The 16,775-nt window shown below is 43.3% G+C and overlaps 1 protein-coding gene across 1 annotated transcript; it reads left to right on the top strand.

The window, feature by feature from the left end:
• The first annotated feature begins 225 nt into the window (after window positions 1-225).
• bloc1s5 (biogenesis of lysosomal organelles complex-1, subunit 5, muted) lies at window positions 226-15,552 on the top strand. The gene is made up of 5 exons (XM_059972419.1): window positions 226-349; window positions 640-722; window positions 4,454-4,583; window positions 9,230-9,288; window positions 15,108-15,552. Exons 1-5 carry the CDS (start codon window positions 244-246, stop codon window positions 15,279-15,281), a joined length of 552 nt encoding a protein of 183 aa, XP_059828402.1. The 5' UTR covers window positions 226-243; the 3' UTR covers window positions 15,282-15,552.
• The last annotated feature ends 1,223 nt before the right edge of the window (window positions 15,553-16,775 follow it).

Genomic DNA, 16,775 nt, shown 5'->3' with positions numbered 1-16,775 from the left:
ATGCAGCTAATCACAGGGCGCTTTGCAGCGGGAGACATATTAAACCAATGGCTGAAGCCCTTACATCTCCTCACGAATTAGTGCGGGAGAAACTATTGACCAGCCATGGAGGGAGGCCAGTTGAATCAGGTGAGGCGTCGTAAGGCGCTGACTGGGCGAATCCATTAGGAAGCGCGCGTCATGGAAGAAAGAAATAAGTAGCTTTTGGCGAAAGATGGGAGATGAAGAAGCGGAGCGACTTACATGACGGAACGGAGCCGAGGATCCTCCCGCCCCCACCCCAATTCTTCCGCCCCAAGTGGCTCCGGCGGTGGATCAGCTGACGGGAAGATGGAGCGCGCGCGGAGAGGTCAGAGAGCGAGTGGGATGGAGGGGCAGAGGGTCAAGGGTCAGGGTCTAGGAGACGCTCGGGGTCAGAGGACAGTACTTATTGAGACAAGGAGGCCATCGTGGGCTCGGAGGCTATGGGACCTCCAGGGTTCAGAGGTTGTGCTCCGGGCCGGGGTAGATTCATGGGGGGGCGGGTGGATCAGAGAAAGTTCCTGAGGTTGGGGCCAGGAAGCAGATGACCCATGGAGCCAGGCTCCCCCTGGCCTGTGTTCAGTGTGACCTTATCAGAACTCTTCTTTGGTTTCTCAGACCTGAGTGAGGTTTACTCCAGACTGCTCGACCACAGGCCCGTCGTCCAAGCTGAAATCCGATACTTTGTTAAGGAGTTTGAGGTCAGTATCTTCGGTGAACCCTATATGTTCCTCTGTTACACTGAACTGGAATCCTTTGAAATTGAAATTGGTGTATTATTGCCACTTAGAACATTACAACGCAGAAACAGGCCTTTTGGCCCTTGGCTGTGCCGAGCCGTTTTTCTGCTTAGTCCCTCTGACCTGCAGCTGGCCCATAGCCCTCCATACACCTTTCATCCATGTACCTGTCCAAGTTTTTCTTAAATGTTAAAAGTGAGCCCCCGTTTACAACTTCATCTGACATGTACCAAGCTACTGTGAAGATCGTACTTCTGCAGACCATCTGGGCGCATCCTTTCAAAACGTAAGCAGCTTGAGGTAGTGTAAGAGGAAAGAGTTTAAAGAACATAGTGCATAAACACGAGAAAATCTGCAGATGCTGGAAATCCAGAGTAACACACTCACAATGCTGGAGGAATTCAGCAGGTCAGGCAGCCTCTGGAAATGGATAACCTGTCGACGTTTTAGGCCAAGACCCTTCTTTGGGCTTCTCTGGGTGCTCCGGTTTCCTCACACATTCCAAACATGTACGGGCTAGTAAACGGTGGGCTTGTTATCTTGACGCCAGAAGTGTGCACCCAGCCCATCCCGGACTGTGTGCTCATTTCGCATTTCACTCTATGTCTCCGTGTATGTGGGACAAGTAAAGCTAATCTTTGTCTTTAATTTACAGGAGGTTTTTTTTACCACTTGCTCTCTTTGTCCCCGAATACAGACTGTGCAGCTGATGTTATTCTTATTTACAACAGCAGCGTGTACACCCACCGTGTTGTCGGTGCCCCTCTGTTGATCTTTGTGTCTGGTTCAGAACCCGGTACAGTCTGTGTTTGACAGGGCACATTTATCACCCTGGGAGGAGATGGGCGATGTGGGATTCACTGCCTGATGTGTTTCTGCAGATTTGATAGTTGCTTTCAAGAGGATTGTTGATGAGAACTGGAAGAAGTAAAGGCTGTAGGGATCTGGGGGAAGGAGCAGAGGGATGGTAACTGATGGAGGAGGTTTGCAAAAGTTTGATGTCTCCTTCCTCTGACAAAACTTGAGTTCTCTGAAGATGGGAGCAGCTTTCCTCTATGTCATTGGTCTTGTGCATCTTGGTCAAATCTCCTCCTCATCTGTCTTTACTCCAGCTCTCCTGCATAATCCAATAGCCAAAGTCTCTCATTCCTCCTTCTGAGCCCTCACATATCCTTTCTAATTAGACATGAAACTCTAATTTTGCAACGACCAATTAACCTACCTACCGGTACGTCTTTAGACTGTGGGAAGAAACCAGAGCACCCAGAGGAAACCCACATGGTCACAGGGTGAACATACAAACTCCTTACAGGCACCAGAGGGAATTGAACCTGGGTCACTGGGACTGTAAAGCATTGTGCTAACCACCACACTACTGTGCTGCTCTCGGAGGGGAGTCTTCAAACTAGAGAACATGTTTTTAAGATGAAAGAGAAAATATTTTAATGGAAACAGAGGAGCTTGTTTTCCACACAGAACACAATGGGTATCTGTGGTGAACTGCCAGATGAAATGGTGGGTATCGTAATAACAAGTCAAAAGGCATTTGGACTAGTGTATGGATAGAGGAGGTTTAGAAGGTTATGGACCAAGTGCATGCAAATGGGATTAGGTCAGGAAGGCATGCTAGTCAGCATGGACGAGTTAGGCCAAAAGGTTTCTTTCCATGCTGTTATTCTATCCCAATGACGTGAGTTAGACAGTTAATTGGCAGCGGTATATTCTCCCCAAGTGTAGATGGAGACAGTAGACAATAGGTGCAGGAGTAGGCCATTCAGCCCTTTGAGCCAGCACCACCATTCACTGTGATCATGGCCGATCATTCACAGTCAGTACCCTGTTCCTGCCTTCTCCCCATATCCCTTGACTCCGCTATCATTAAGAGCTCTATCTAACTCTTTCTTGAAAGCATCCAGAGAATTGGCCTCCACTGCCTTCTGAGGCAGAGCATTCCACAGATTCACAACTCTGTGGGTGAAAAAGGTTTTCCTCAACTCTGTTCTAAATGGCTTACCCCTTATTCTTAAACTGTGGCCTCTGGTTCTGGACTCCCCCAACATCGGGAACATGTTTTCTGCCTCTAGTGTGTTCAATCCCTTAAAAATCTTGTATGTTTCAATCAGATTCCCTTTCATCCTTCTAAATTCCAGTGTATACATGCACAGTCGCTCCAATCTGTCAACGTATGACAGTCCTGCCATCCCAGGAATTAACCTCAAGAACCTACGCCGCACTCCCTCAATAGCAAGAATGTCCTTCCTCAAATTTGGAGACCAAAACTGAACACAATACTCCAGGTGTGGTCTCATCAGGGCCCTGTACAACTGCACCTCTTTGCTCCTATACTTAACTCCCCTTGTTATAAAGGCCAACATGCCATTAGCTTTCTTCACTGCCTGCTGTATCTGCATGCTTACTTTCAGTGACTGATGAACAAGGACACCTAGATCTCGTTGTACTTCCCCTTTTCCTAACTTGACACCATTCAGATAGTAATCTGCCTTTCTGTTCTTGCCACCAAAGTGGATAACCTCACATTTATCCACATTAAACTGCATCTGTCACGCATCTGCCCACTCACCCAACCTGTCCAAGTCACCCTGCGTTCTCCCAACATCCTCCTTATATTTCACACTGCCACCCAGCTTTGTGTCATCTGCAAATTTGCTAATGTTACTTTTAATCCCTTCATCTAAATAATTAATGTATATTGTAAATATACATTATATAGTCTGTTTTTTTATCAGTTATGCTATTGTTTGCACTGTTGTAACTATATGTTGTAATTATGTGGTTTTGTGCAGGTCTTGTAGCTTTAGTTTTTGGTCTTGTTTTTGTCTCGTGGATTTGCAGCTCCTTTCCGGGGAACGCGCTAGATGATAGCGTGATATTAATACGCAGCAGCCTCTCCGGACTCTGGATTGGGGATTGCCAGACGTTACGTGGATTTTCTGGTGTAGTCTGTTTTGTCATATGCTTTTGTGATATCATTCTGGGAGAATGTTGTCTCATTTTTTAACTGCATTGCATTTGTGGTTTCTAAATGACAATAATCTGAATTGAAATAGCTGTGGTCCCAGCACTGAGCCTTGCAGTACCTGAAAAGGACCCGTTAATCCTTACTCTTTGTTTCCTGTCTGCCAACCAATTTTCTATCCGTGTCAGTACCCTAACCCTAATACCATGTGCTCTAATTTTGTCCACTAATCTCCTATGTGGGACCTTGTCAAAGGGTTTATGGAAGTCTAGGTATACTACATCTGCTGGCTCTCCCTTGTCCATTTTCATAGTTATATCCTCAAAAAATTCCAGAAGATTAGTCAAGCATGATTTCCCCTTCATAAATCCATGCTGACTCAGACCGATCCTGTTACTGCTATCCAAACTAAGAGAACTAAGGTACATGTGGATAAGAATAGGTTACAAGCTGGGACTGACAAGAGTGCAGTGAAGGTCAGAATGAGCCTTCTGTGACAAGGAAATAAAACAAGAATTAATTTAATAACTTTTAAGTCTCATGGTTTTATCAAGTGATCTCTGTCAGTTTGCACAAGCCCTTTGTGCCCTGATGAACTGATTGCAGAAATTATTCCCTCCAGGACTGATCATTCAACGTCCAGGTGTCTTGTGCAAGATGGCTAACTTTTGCAAAATTTTTTGTAACTGTGGCCTTTCTCCCCCTCTCGCTGAAGGTGAAGCGTGGCTTCCGAGAACAAAGAGGGCTGGAGAACGTGAGCAGTACAATAGAGGAGCTAGGCGGCCACTCCATTCCAAACACCTGTGAGGCTCTGCAGAGTGACATTGCCACCGTTCTTCACCGATGTAAGTCCAAAAATGTTAACAGGATAATGATTTTACAGGGTATCCTCGGGTTTTCTCCCACCATGCCCTCCCCCTCTCCCCACTTCCCCTACTGCCTCCCCTCTTGCCCATCCACTATCCTTTCCCCCTCCCCATCCCTTCCCTAGTCACCATCTCTCTCCCCTCCCCCCCCCCCCCCCCCCCCCATTCCAGTGTCAGCTACTACAGATGCTGGAAATCTGAAGCTGATCATAAGTATATGACAACACACAGCATATCAGACAGCCTCTGCATAGAGAGAAATGGCGATCGTGATTCACATCGGCCCAGATCAAGTTCTGGTTCATCAGAACCGGAGAAAGTTGAGGATAAAACTTGAAAGAAGCAGAGGAAGGCGGAAAGAAAGTAGGGAACAAAAGGATAGGTCTGGATACGAGGAGAGACAAGATAGATTGAACAACGAAAGGAGTGCGCTGAAAGGCTGCAAAGGGTTCTGGTGGATAATGTGGCGTGAAGAAACTAGAGAAGGAAAAGAAATCAAATAGATATTTGAAATTTCCAGAAGCAAACCAACTGTGAATGTTAGATATGTGAAAAGAAAAAAGATTGCATAGCTAGTTATCTGAAGTTGTTGTATTTGGATTTAAATTGTCATATATCCCCGGGTGCAATAAAATTCCTTGCTTGCTTGAAGCTCACCAAGTACACTGTGCACGTGGTGGTAGTAAATTTGTAAATACAGTGAGCACAAGACAATTGCAGTGCAGTCTGAGCGCTGCAAACATAAATGGTAAAGTAACGGTAACAGAGATAGAACTAAGAGCCTACGAATGTGGAAACACCACTGGGAAAGGGTCGAGAAAGAGATTATTAGCTCAACAGTGAGGAGGAAGCAGCTGTTGCTAAGTCCGCTCATCCAAGTTCCTTTATCTTCTCCCAGAAGGCAGCAGAGAGAACAGTGCAGGACCAGGGTGGGAGGTATCCTTGACAGTACCATCAGCTTTTTTCTTTGAAGCAAAATGCCATGAAAGTGGGCTGGATGGATAGAAGGATACTGAGGCCCAGAGACTGTAATGGTCTCAGTTGTAATATAAGACTTTTTTATTGTCCCATTTGAACTCAAAAGGCCAGAAGTAAGAAGATAATACAGTTTGGCTCTTGGCTGAGGAGATGATGCATGCAGGAGAGCTGCAGATTTTTGGATCATTGTGCTGTCTTCCAGAGAAAGTGAGACCTGGACAGACGGGTGGATTGACGTGAGCCTGAGGGGCTCACTGGGCACCTGGGGGAAGGTTTGCTTGTGCTAGATTTGCAGGGTGGAAACCACAGTACCAGGGCAAATAGAGGAGTGGTTATGGGGGAAAATGTTACAAAGACAGGAGACAAAATTTGAGCAGGATAGGAATAAATGTTCTGAGCTGCATCTATTTCAATGCGAAGGTAAGGGCAGATGTGCTTAGAGCGTGGCTCAGCAGGTGGAATTATGACATTGTAGCTATTACTACTGAATGGTTGTCAGAGGGATAGGGCTGGCAGCTCAGTGTTTTGGGGTCCATTGTTTTAGACTTGTTGGGCTGGAGGGGTTAAAGGGGGGGTGTAGCATTACTAGTCAAGGAAAATGTCACACAGCTCTTAGCTGGGAAAGAGTGGCGGTCCCAACACTAGAAAGTGTGATACCTGATCTCTGTTAGGGAACAGGTGGGACAAGTGACGAAAGTGAGTGTAAGGAAATGCTTTGGGTCTAGTGATCATAATTCCATTAGTTTTAAGGTAATTATGGAGGAGTGGTCTGGTACTCAGGTTGAGATTCTATATTGGCGAAAGACTGGGACTGGTTGTTTTCTGGAAAAGGCATAATTGGTAAGTGGGATGCCATCAGAAGTGGTTTTGGCACATTGGCCTTCATAAATCAAAGTACTGAGTTTAGAATTTGGGATGTTATGTTGAAGTTGATTAAAATGTTGGTGATCCTTAATTTGGAGTATTGTGTGCTGTTCTGATCACCTACCTACAGGAAAGATCAATAAGATTGAAAGAGTGCAGAGAGAATTTTCGAGGATGGAACTTGATGACCTGAATTACGGGGGAAGTTTGAATAGTTTACTCCCTGGAGCATAGGAGAATGAGCGGAGATTTGATAGAGTTAGACACAACGATAAGGGGTAAACGCAAACAGGATTTTCCCCTGAGGTTGGGTGAGGCTAGAATTAGTGGTCATAGGCTAAAGGTGAAAGGTGAAATATTTAAGGGGAAGCTGAGGGAGAATTCTTCATTCAGAGGTGTGAGAGTGTGAAACAAGTGGAAGTGGAGAATGCGGGTTGGGTTTCAATACTTCAGAGGAAGTTGGACGGGTGAGGTATGGAGGGCTATGATCTGGGTGCAGGTTGATGGAATTAACAGCAGAATAACAGTTCAGCACAGAGTTGATGGGTTGATTTCTGTGCTGTAGTGTTCTATGACTATAATTTGAGCTTTCTTGGAAGGCAATTATTTGACCCAATGAAACATTAAGTGAATCAAATCTTGTCTTTTGTCCTTTGTGAAAGATATTTGATGAGCTCTTTACAGTAGAACTTCTTTCGAACCACCTGAAAAACCATTGGACCAGTTCAGCAGTGATACTCAAACATTTACTTTGCTGTTCACCTTGTTCAAGCAGAATGCAGCAGAAAGTTCAAAAACGGAAGTTGCCCGACATTTTTGTGTGCTCATGAAGAGCTGGCTTTGAACGTTCTGGTATCAGAATAGATGGATCGAGTGAGTGCCACAAAATGGAACTTCCCAGCTCACCGCACTGTGAATTCCAACAAGTTCTCCTTTCCAAAACAGGGTTTCCTAAGCTCAGTGTACGACATCAAGCCAAGACTACTGTACTTACGACCTTTAGGTAGCAACCTCTGTTCTATCTATCACTATTGCTGAGCAAACTTGTGGGCCTAAAGATAGACAGGTCCCCTGGTCCTGTTTTAATGCATAACAGGGTACTGAAAGAAATGGCAGAGGATATAGTGGAGGCTTTGGTGATAATTTACCAAAATTCTCTGGACTCTGGGCAGGTCTTGGTGGATTGGAAGAAGGCAAATGTCACACCACTGCTCAAAAAAGGATGTAGGCAAAAGGCAGATAGCTATCAACCAGTTAGTTTAACATCTATAATTGAGAAAATGCTTGAAGCTATCATTAAACAAGAACTGGGGAGGTATCTGGAAAGAAATGGATCCATCGGGCAGACGCAGCATGGATTCAGCAAAGGTGGATCCCGTTTGACAAACTCACTGGAGTTCTTTGAGGATATAACAAGCACGGTGGATAGAGGGGAACAGATGGACATTATTTATTTGGATTTCCAGAAGGTATTCAAAAGGGTGCCACATAAAAGACTTATCCAAAAGATAAGAGTTGGGGGTGATTTATTAGCATAGATAGAGGATTGGTCAACTAATAGAAAGTAGAGAGTTTGGACCCGAGTGTTTCTCTGGTTGGTCAGATCAGTCATGATGTTATTGAATGGCAGTGCAGGCTAGATGGGCTGGATGGCCTATTCCTGCTCCTGTTTCTTATGTTCTAGTGACAAGGTCTTTTATTGCCCAGTTTCATGGATGTGATGTGGAAGCAGGTTTGTGGGTTTGGTCAGTGAGGCAGAAGACACTAATTATGAATATGCATATTAATCATTTACTTACAAACTAAAAAATTCGACCAAACACTTGTTCCCCCAAGTTATACAAACGACAGAGCTAAATATTCAGCAAACAGGTACTCAGCTAAGAGCACACTCGCCTCTTAAGTCTGGAACATACCTTCCCAATGCTTGTGTGGGGCATACCCTGGGGACAGAGGGGAAAGGAGCAAGCCTCTCACATATGCTAATTTTATACCCCTGAGGCAATTGGAACCAGACATTAGGTGCCATGGTGTGCAACCCAACGAACTAGTGGAAAAGAGCGGCTGCAACTTTCAGATGGGAAGTGGCTTTCAACTGGCAAATAAGCCGCATCCCCCATGACAAAGGATGCATACTATCCTAAATGCAGCAAATCACTGGCAGCTTGTCGATTCGGTAATATGCAAGGAAAGTTAGTTCAAAAGGGAAGCTCCCAAGTGATTAAGTTGTGTCTGGTTGCAGTCCTTGTACCTGTACTGTTTTAGTTCACGTTCTGATCACAGCCCTTTCCAGCAGTCCCATCACTCTGCAAATTTCTCACTTCACTGGCGTCTTGCCAAACAGAAATCTCACTCCTAGTGCTTCTCCCTAATCAAAGTAGATTTTATTGTCATGTGCACAAGTACACCTTTGTCCTGGTGCGGTGAAAAACCTGCTTGCAGTAGCATCACAGACACATGGCATCAGAAACACAAGTTAAGCATAAGTTATACAAGAAGAAAAAACAAAATCCATTGTAGTGCAAAGTGCATGGTGTTGCTCCAGATAGTGACGAGGGTTGTGCGAGTTGGTCGAAGAAGCAAACGTTTGAAGAGAAATGGCTGTTTTTGAACCTGGTGGTGTGGAACTTGAGATTTCTGTACCTCCTGTCCGATGATAACTGCAAGATCGTGGTACAGCCCAGATGCTGGTGATCTCTGGTGATGGCTGTTATCTTCCTGAGGCAGCTCCTTCTGTAGATACTTAGGAAAGCTCACAGGTTTTCACTCTCTTTGTTTTTCAGTGGAAACTGCAAACCAGATTGCAAACAGGATCCAACAGAAAGAACAGGAGGCAGATCAGGTCGGTACCACAGAACAAAGCAATCTCATTCTTATGTTTAAACATAAGAACACAGTAAAATGGGAGTAGGAACAAACCTTTTGGCTCCTCAAGCTTACCTCCCCATTGAATATGATCATGACTGATCTCAACCTGTGCCAGTTTCCATAACCCCTCTATTCCTCTATCTTTCAAATATTTATCTGTTTAAATATATCAAATGATCCGAGTTCAACCACCCTTGGAACAGAGATTTCCAGACAGTTTGAGAGAGAAAATCTCTATGCACCTCAGTTTTAAATGGCTGACTCATTAACCATTCAATAAGATCATGGCTGTGGAGTCAGCTCCACTTACCTGCCTTTTCCCCATAGCTCTTAATCACCCTACAGTGGAAAAATCTTATCTAACTGTGTCTACATTAAGTATATTTAATAAGGCAATATCTACTGCTTCCCTGGGCAGAGCATTCCACATATTCTCTGATCTACATCTAAGTCACAATAACAGACACACTCAATCTCTCTAAACTAGTAGCAGACAAACATTTGTACTACTTTTGTCAATACTGAATACACTATTTAAGCAATCACAGTCTAGGTTCAAAATAGAGTTTGAACCTCCGGGATAATGCCTTCTACAAAAGCCATTTGGAGTCAGTTGTTCCAAGCAATTAGATGAGATTAGAGGTGTGCATTGTCAAGGTGTCCTACCCTATAAAATAGACACACAAAGTCCGGTAAATGACAGAGCCTACTCTTCTCAAGAAAGATCTGTTTATGTACGTCATGCCTCAATCAAAACAACATTCAGAGACCTTGGAAGAAGAATTGTAAAGATGCATGAAGCCGGAAAAGGCTACAAAAGCACTTCTGAAGACTTGGGTGTTCATCAGTCCACAGTACAAGAAATTGTCTGCAAATGGAGGAAATTCAGTACTGTTGCTACTCTCCGTAGGAGTGGGCATCCTGCAAAGATCACACCAAAGGTACAATGGCAATGCTGAAGGAAGTGAAAAGAACCCAAGAGTAACAGCAGAAGACCTGCGGAAATCTCTAGAACTGGTTAGTTTCTGTTCATGTGTCCACTATAAGAAAAACACTGAACACTGGTGTTCATGGAAGGACTCTAAGGAGGAAACCTCTGCTCTCCAAAAATAACATTGCTGTAGATCTCAAGTTTACAGAAGACCACTTAGATGTTCCACAACACTTCTAAAACGATGGCAACACGAGTGAATCTGCAGATGCTGGGAGTAAATAAAAACACAAAATTTCTTGTTTTTACTTCTAAGACAATGTTCTGTGGACAGATGAGACAAGTGTTGAACTTTTTGGCAGAAATGCACACCACTATGTTTGGAGGAGAAAGGTCACCACATACCAACATCAAAACCTCATCCCAACTGTGAGGCATGGTGGAAGGAGCACCATGGCTTGGGGCTGTTTTGCTGCTTCAGAGCCTGAACAGCTTGCAATCACTGAGGGAGCAATGAATTCAAATTTGTATCAAGACACTTTACAGGAGAATGTCAGGATAGCGGTCCATCACCTGAAGCTTAATAGAAGTTGGATGATGCAACAAGACAATGATCCAAAACACAAGAGTAAATCAAAAACAATGATTTTTTAAAAAAAAGAAAATTTGTGTTTTGGCTTTAGTCCAGACCCTAAGCCAATTGTGATGCTGTGACACGAACTGAAACTGATGAAGTTTGTATGGAGGAATGATCTAAAATTTCTCCTCTGCATTGTAAAATTCTGATCAGCAGCTACAGGAAACATTTGATGGAGGTTATTGCTGCTAAAGGAGGTTCTACCAGTTATTAAATACAAGGGTTCATGTGCTTTTACTTGGCTGGTCTGTGAACAATTAGACAACGTGTTCAATAAGGAAAAATATAATTTTTGTGTGTTATTAGTTAGGCAGATTGTGTTTGTCTATTATTGTGACCTAGATCAGAACACATTTTATGAGTAATTAATGCAGAAAACCAGATAGTTGGTAGGGTTTATAAGCTTTTTCTTGCAGCTGTATATGGTGAACAGCTGTGAACCCAGCTCCAACCCTGCCACTCAACACTGACTGCCAACCAGAGAAAACTCCTTTTATCCCGACTTTATGCTTCTATTGCTTACTCAGTCTTCTATCCACACTAAATATGTTACCCAGTTCCATCCATCCTTATAAGTAAATTGTTTCATGCAGCACCTTATCAAATGCCTTCTAGAAATCCAAGGGTACAGCATCCATCTGTTTCCCTCTATCCACTCTGTTCATTACCTCCATCTCCAGTCATTTTGTCAAACAGGACCTGCCCTTCCCGAATCCACGCACTGTCTGCCTGATGGAATAATTTCTATCTAGATGTTTCAGTATTTCTTCCTTAATGATAGCTTCAAGCATTTTCCCAACTGCAGGTGTTAAGCTGACTTGCCTATAATTTGTACCTTTTTCCTACATCCTCCTTTTTAAAAAAAAAATGGTGTGACATTTGTTGTCGTCCAGTCTGTTGGGACCAGCCCAGAGACCAGTGCCTTTTGGTAAATGATGGCAAATGCCTCTAGTATAATTTCTGTCATTTCTTTCACTGCATTAAGATGCATTCCTTCGGGGCAGGGGACTTGTCTACTTCAGACCCGCTTGTTTGCTCAGCATTACCTCTTTAGTGACAGATTTGCATCAAGATCCTCACCTCCCAAAAGGTCCATAACATCTCGCTTTGGCACGTTAGTTGTGTCCTCCACAGTAAAGACCAACACAAAGCCTTGACCATTTTCGCCTTTCCTAATATTAATTCCACCTTCTCAACTTCCAAAGGATCTGTGTTCACTTCAGCTATCCTTTTCCACTTTGTGAAAGCTTGACCCAATGAATTCTTCCAGCATTGTTTTGTTGGGTAATATGAGTGTGGGGTGAGCTGCCAGAAGAAATGGTTGAGGCCTGTACGGTAACGACATGGATAAGAAAGGGTTGGGGCAAATGGGGCTAGCATAGATAAATGGTTGGCGTGGACTATTTATGCCAAAGAGGCTTTTTTTTTCATGCTGTATGTCTACAACAGCAATGCAGGGCATGGTTGGCCATGCTGGAGTGCTACTTTACATTAATGTTTCTCGATTCTAAGTTGCATTGGTTTCAGCCTTTGAAACGACGTAGCCCTTAGTAACTGAGAGTCCAAAGTGACAAGAAAAATAAAGGGGAGGGGGAAACTTGCAGATAGATTGCACTATTCACATTGTATGGGTCTCCCAAAATGATTTATTTTGATGTTTAATAACTTATCAAAAGTGACATGCTTTCTACTTTTAAAAAATATGTATAATCTGGTGGGGGCGTGCACTGTTTATATGGAGTTTTACTGCCCTGCTTCAATCTTTAAAGATTTACTTCAAAGAAAAATTGGAGTAGAGAGGATATGGAAGTCTGAATAAATTCTGATGTTTTGTCTGTAGATCCTGTATTATTTGTCAGCATATTTCTGGGTTGCTGATGAGAAAACCTGTGGCTAGTTTAGCTGACTTATCTCTATTTTAATTAAACAAACCACAACTTGGTGACCAAGAAAGTAATCCTGTGTTTATATCAAACCAGCCAACCACACAGATTAATCCGTCATACAAACAAACCACCCCTCCTGCTTACACTTGCCACTGCCTCAGGAAAGCTGCCAACATAATCAGAAACTCCTCACACCCTGGCTTTTCTTTCTTTTCTCCTCTCCCAACAGGCCAGAAAGTACAAATGTTTGAGAGCACGAACTGCCAGCCTCAAGGAGATTGTCTATCCCAATGTTCAGACTCTGGAATTAACCTGTCAAGAAGATGAACTCTTCATCTTCCAGGCTACGTTATTGTAACCCTTGAATTTCATTTGTTTACCTGCACTGCAATTACAATATTAGATCCTGCATTCGTTTTTCTTTTTAGTACCTCGGTATAATTTTGTATTGCGTCATTTATCCGTATGGCACACAAAACAAATGCTATTCACTGCTCCTCATTACATCTGACTGTAATGAACCAATAATACAAAGCTCTTCAGTGATAGTTTGCTGTTCCTTTAACCCACTTAACTCACAGTTACGGCTGGTTCAGTAAGGTACAGTAGATTCTGGTTAATTAGGCTATCGGTTAATTGGGACAACTCTTAAAGAACAAAAACTAATTGGGAACATTGCCAGGATTCCGTCTGTTTACTTGGGATGCTCTGCTGCTTATTTGGGGCAGGAGACTGAATGGGTTCCAACTAGCATCAATCACTTGTGTGGCTGCTAGATGCTGCATGGTGCTTAGAGCAAACAGTTTTTAAGTAGGCAACACGACTGAATCTACAGATACTGGAAATAAATAAAAACACAAAATGCTGGCAGAACTCAGCAGGCCAGACAGCATCCATGGGAGAAGGTAGTGACGAAGTTTCGGGCCAAAACGTCCTGATGACTCCTGATGATGGGTTTCGGCCTGAAATGTCGTCACTACCTCCTCCCATAGATGCTGTCTGGCCTGCTGAGTTCTGCCAGCATTTTGTGTTTTTATTAGTTTTTAAGTAGTGTTAGTTGTCTGTACTTGCGTTCAAAAAGCACTGGTTTTTTTCACTGATAGTTGGTGAGAAATAATCAATAAGCAAGAATTCAAGCTTGGAAATGCCAGAAATGGCCAAGTGAAAATGAAATGATTTCACCAATTCGACAAGTTAGGAACTATGAAGAATTTTTAAGGTATCAACAATCATCTTTAATGTTACAATGAAAATGAAGATTTGGGGGGGTGCAGTCGTTGAAAGCATTGCATGAAGCCAGGCCATTATTTGCACGAGGTTTCTGCATTGATTTTGTTCATTGCAGACCCTGGATAAATTCCTCTGTAGTACCATTGATAATGTGCTAGCTTATTCTGTACTGCATTTAAGTACATAATTTGTTCCTCAGTTTGTCTTTTTTATACATTTCAAACTATTTCCATGAAGCTAATTGGGGTAGCAGCTTAATTGGGCCAAAATATACCTATCCCGATGTGCCCCAATTAACCAGAATCAATTATATTTGCATTAATTTCAAAGGTATACTTTAAAAAGAAAGTATTACAATCAATACATACCCGTCTTTGCATACATTGTACCACTGGTAGGCCCTTTGCTGATTAGGGACAACAACGGATGTTGTGTCCTAGCTGTCTACACGAGTCAGGGCAGTACGATATGGAGAGCAGGCTTTTGCTCATGCAGCGGGTTTTCCTTTTCCGCACAGCTGATAAATCCAAGGGAATGCCAGAGACTGATTCAGCTTGGCACCACTGGCACCACAGGAGTTCTCAGCTGGCATTGAACTGTCTTAGGGACTTCAGCTCCGGATTTTTCCTCCAGGTTTACTCCTCAAGCCTTCCCAGTAGGTGTGATGAATGGGTATACCTGCAAAGCAGTGGAGGTTCGAAATCAGAATTTTCCTTCTAGATGAGCTGCCAACCATAACTGACAAGCCCCATTTGCTCAGAGCAACTGGTTTTAAGGCACCTTTAACCCACCTTTGCTCAGCTTCAACATCACTAGAAATGGTTCTGCCAAGCTTAGTAGCTAAACTGCGCTTGAATGCCAAACATCAGTCTTTTCCCACAGAAGCTCTGCAGTGGCTGTACTGATTAGGTACATCTCTCAACACATAGTCCCACACCCTGGCAGGGCTGGTGAAAACAGTTCACTATTCAGCAGATAAATTGCAAATTGTTCCTTAAGCACAGATTGCAAAAGGAATGTTTGCTCGTGAACTGTCGGGACACTTCTCTGTAACATTAAGACCTGTTGGCATCTGCTTAATTACATGTTTTCCTTTGTGTTGCCTTCAGACTGACCGACTGCAAGCCAGTAGAGAGAGGCGCAAGGCTGAATGGGAGGCCTTTGTGAAAGAGCAGCACCACAAAGCTGCAGAGGTGGAGGCAGAGCACACACAAGCAGCTGATTGGCTGACGCAACAGTATGCGGAAATGGAAAAGGACTTGGCAAAGTTCAAAACGTTCTGAGTGGTCGTCAAACTCAGACTCACCTTTTGGATGTGAGATTGGTGCTCGACGCTAAACCTGAAAACTGCAAGAGAGGAAAGTGAAGTGAAGTTATTCCATTGTGGAATTACTTTTAAGAATGGGTGCAATACTGACTTCTGTTGTGTTTATGGTGGCTGAAGGAAATTATACGGCAAGTTCTCCAACACACTGGAACAGTGGACTTGTATACATTTACAGACCAGCTATGCAAGCACTGTGTGACATTATTTCTATAAAAATCTACAACCACTGACTGCAGTGCTTTGTCATTAATTACATGCATTCATTATGAATACATGGTTATTGAGAAATGATAGTTAAAAGTTGGACTGGAACAACAAATAAAATGCTGAAGGGAACAACGATTCCCCACCTTGCACTTAGATAAAGTCAGACATGGAACTCCTATGATCTCATGTAAATATATTCTGTTTTCATCAATAATGGGAAAGTTACTGAAAGGACAGGATTTATTTGCATTTGGAATGGCAAGGACTGATTACAGATAATGAACACAGCTTTATTTGTGAGAGATTATGTCCCACAAAAGTGACTGAATGTTTCAAGAGGGTGGATGAGGTCAGGACAGTGGATGTTGTCTCTGTGGGACAAAGCAGTGGGTCAAACTGCGTCTGGAGGAAAACGAATGGTCGATGTTTCAGACACTTCCATCTGGACTGAAAGGTAGAGGGGAGATGGCCAGACTAAAGAGGTGGCAAGCAGTGTGTGGATCCAGGTGAGGAGGGAAGAGTGGAAATAATGACGGAGGCTGTGAGGTGAGAGGTGGAGACAGCAAAGGGCTGAGATGATGGAATGTGATTGGAAAGAAAGGTGGAGCATGGAGCCAAATAAATGAGGTGGGAGGGCAGGAGGGGGTCCGATAGGAAGCATTTTGTTAAAAATATTTAGCAATACTTATTCCAATCTGCACATTAAAGTGTCCTGTTAACTTCATGGAATTCTCATCCGCACAATAGAGAGGGGTGAAAAGCCTAAAGGAGTGCCTGTCCCCATGTAGGGGTTATTGTCGAGTTACGTTCTTGTCAGCATGTTGAAGTGGTGATTAAAGTGTTGATGAAATAAGTACTTCAGATCAGTTTTGATGCCATTGAAGCACAGTCATGGTTTTCATCCAGCATCAATCACTCAGTGGCATCCAAAGTGAATGCACCTCAAGCAGAGAGCCGGCTGTGGTGTAACCTGAGTTTAAAGCAAAAGCTGCTTTAATTTATTGTCAGGGTGGAGTTGGACAGGGTCTTTGTTCTCTAGATCAGTTCATGGAGCTTTTCAAAATACCATTAACATTTGGACTTATTTCCCTGCCATTGCACAGAAGTAATTGAGCCATTATTTCATTTCAAGGCAAAAGTTTGATCAGAGTAAGATTACTGAAGCCCTCACTATAGCAAGGTGATAGTTCTGTCAGTCACTCGTCAATCTGCTGGTTTATTCCAGGATTTCATTCCCAATATC

This window comes from Hypanus sabinus, chromosome 1 (assembly GCF_030144855.1).
Source record: "Hypanus sabinus isolate sHypSab1 chromosome 1, sHypSab1.hap1, whole genome shotgun sequence".
NCBI classification, from domain to species: Eukaryota; Metazoa; Chordata; class Chondrichthyes; order Myliobatiformes; family Dasyatidae; genus Hypanus; species Hypanus sabinus.
The sequence above is the reverse complement of the archived record's forward strand: the minus strand, read 5'-3'. Positions and strand labels throughout refer to the sequence as shown.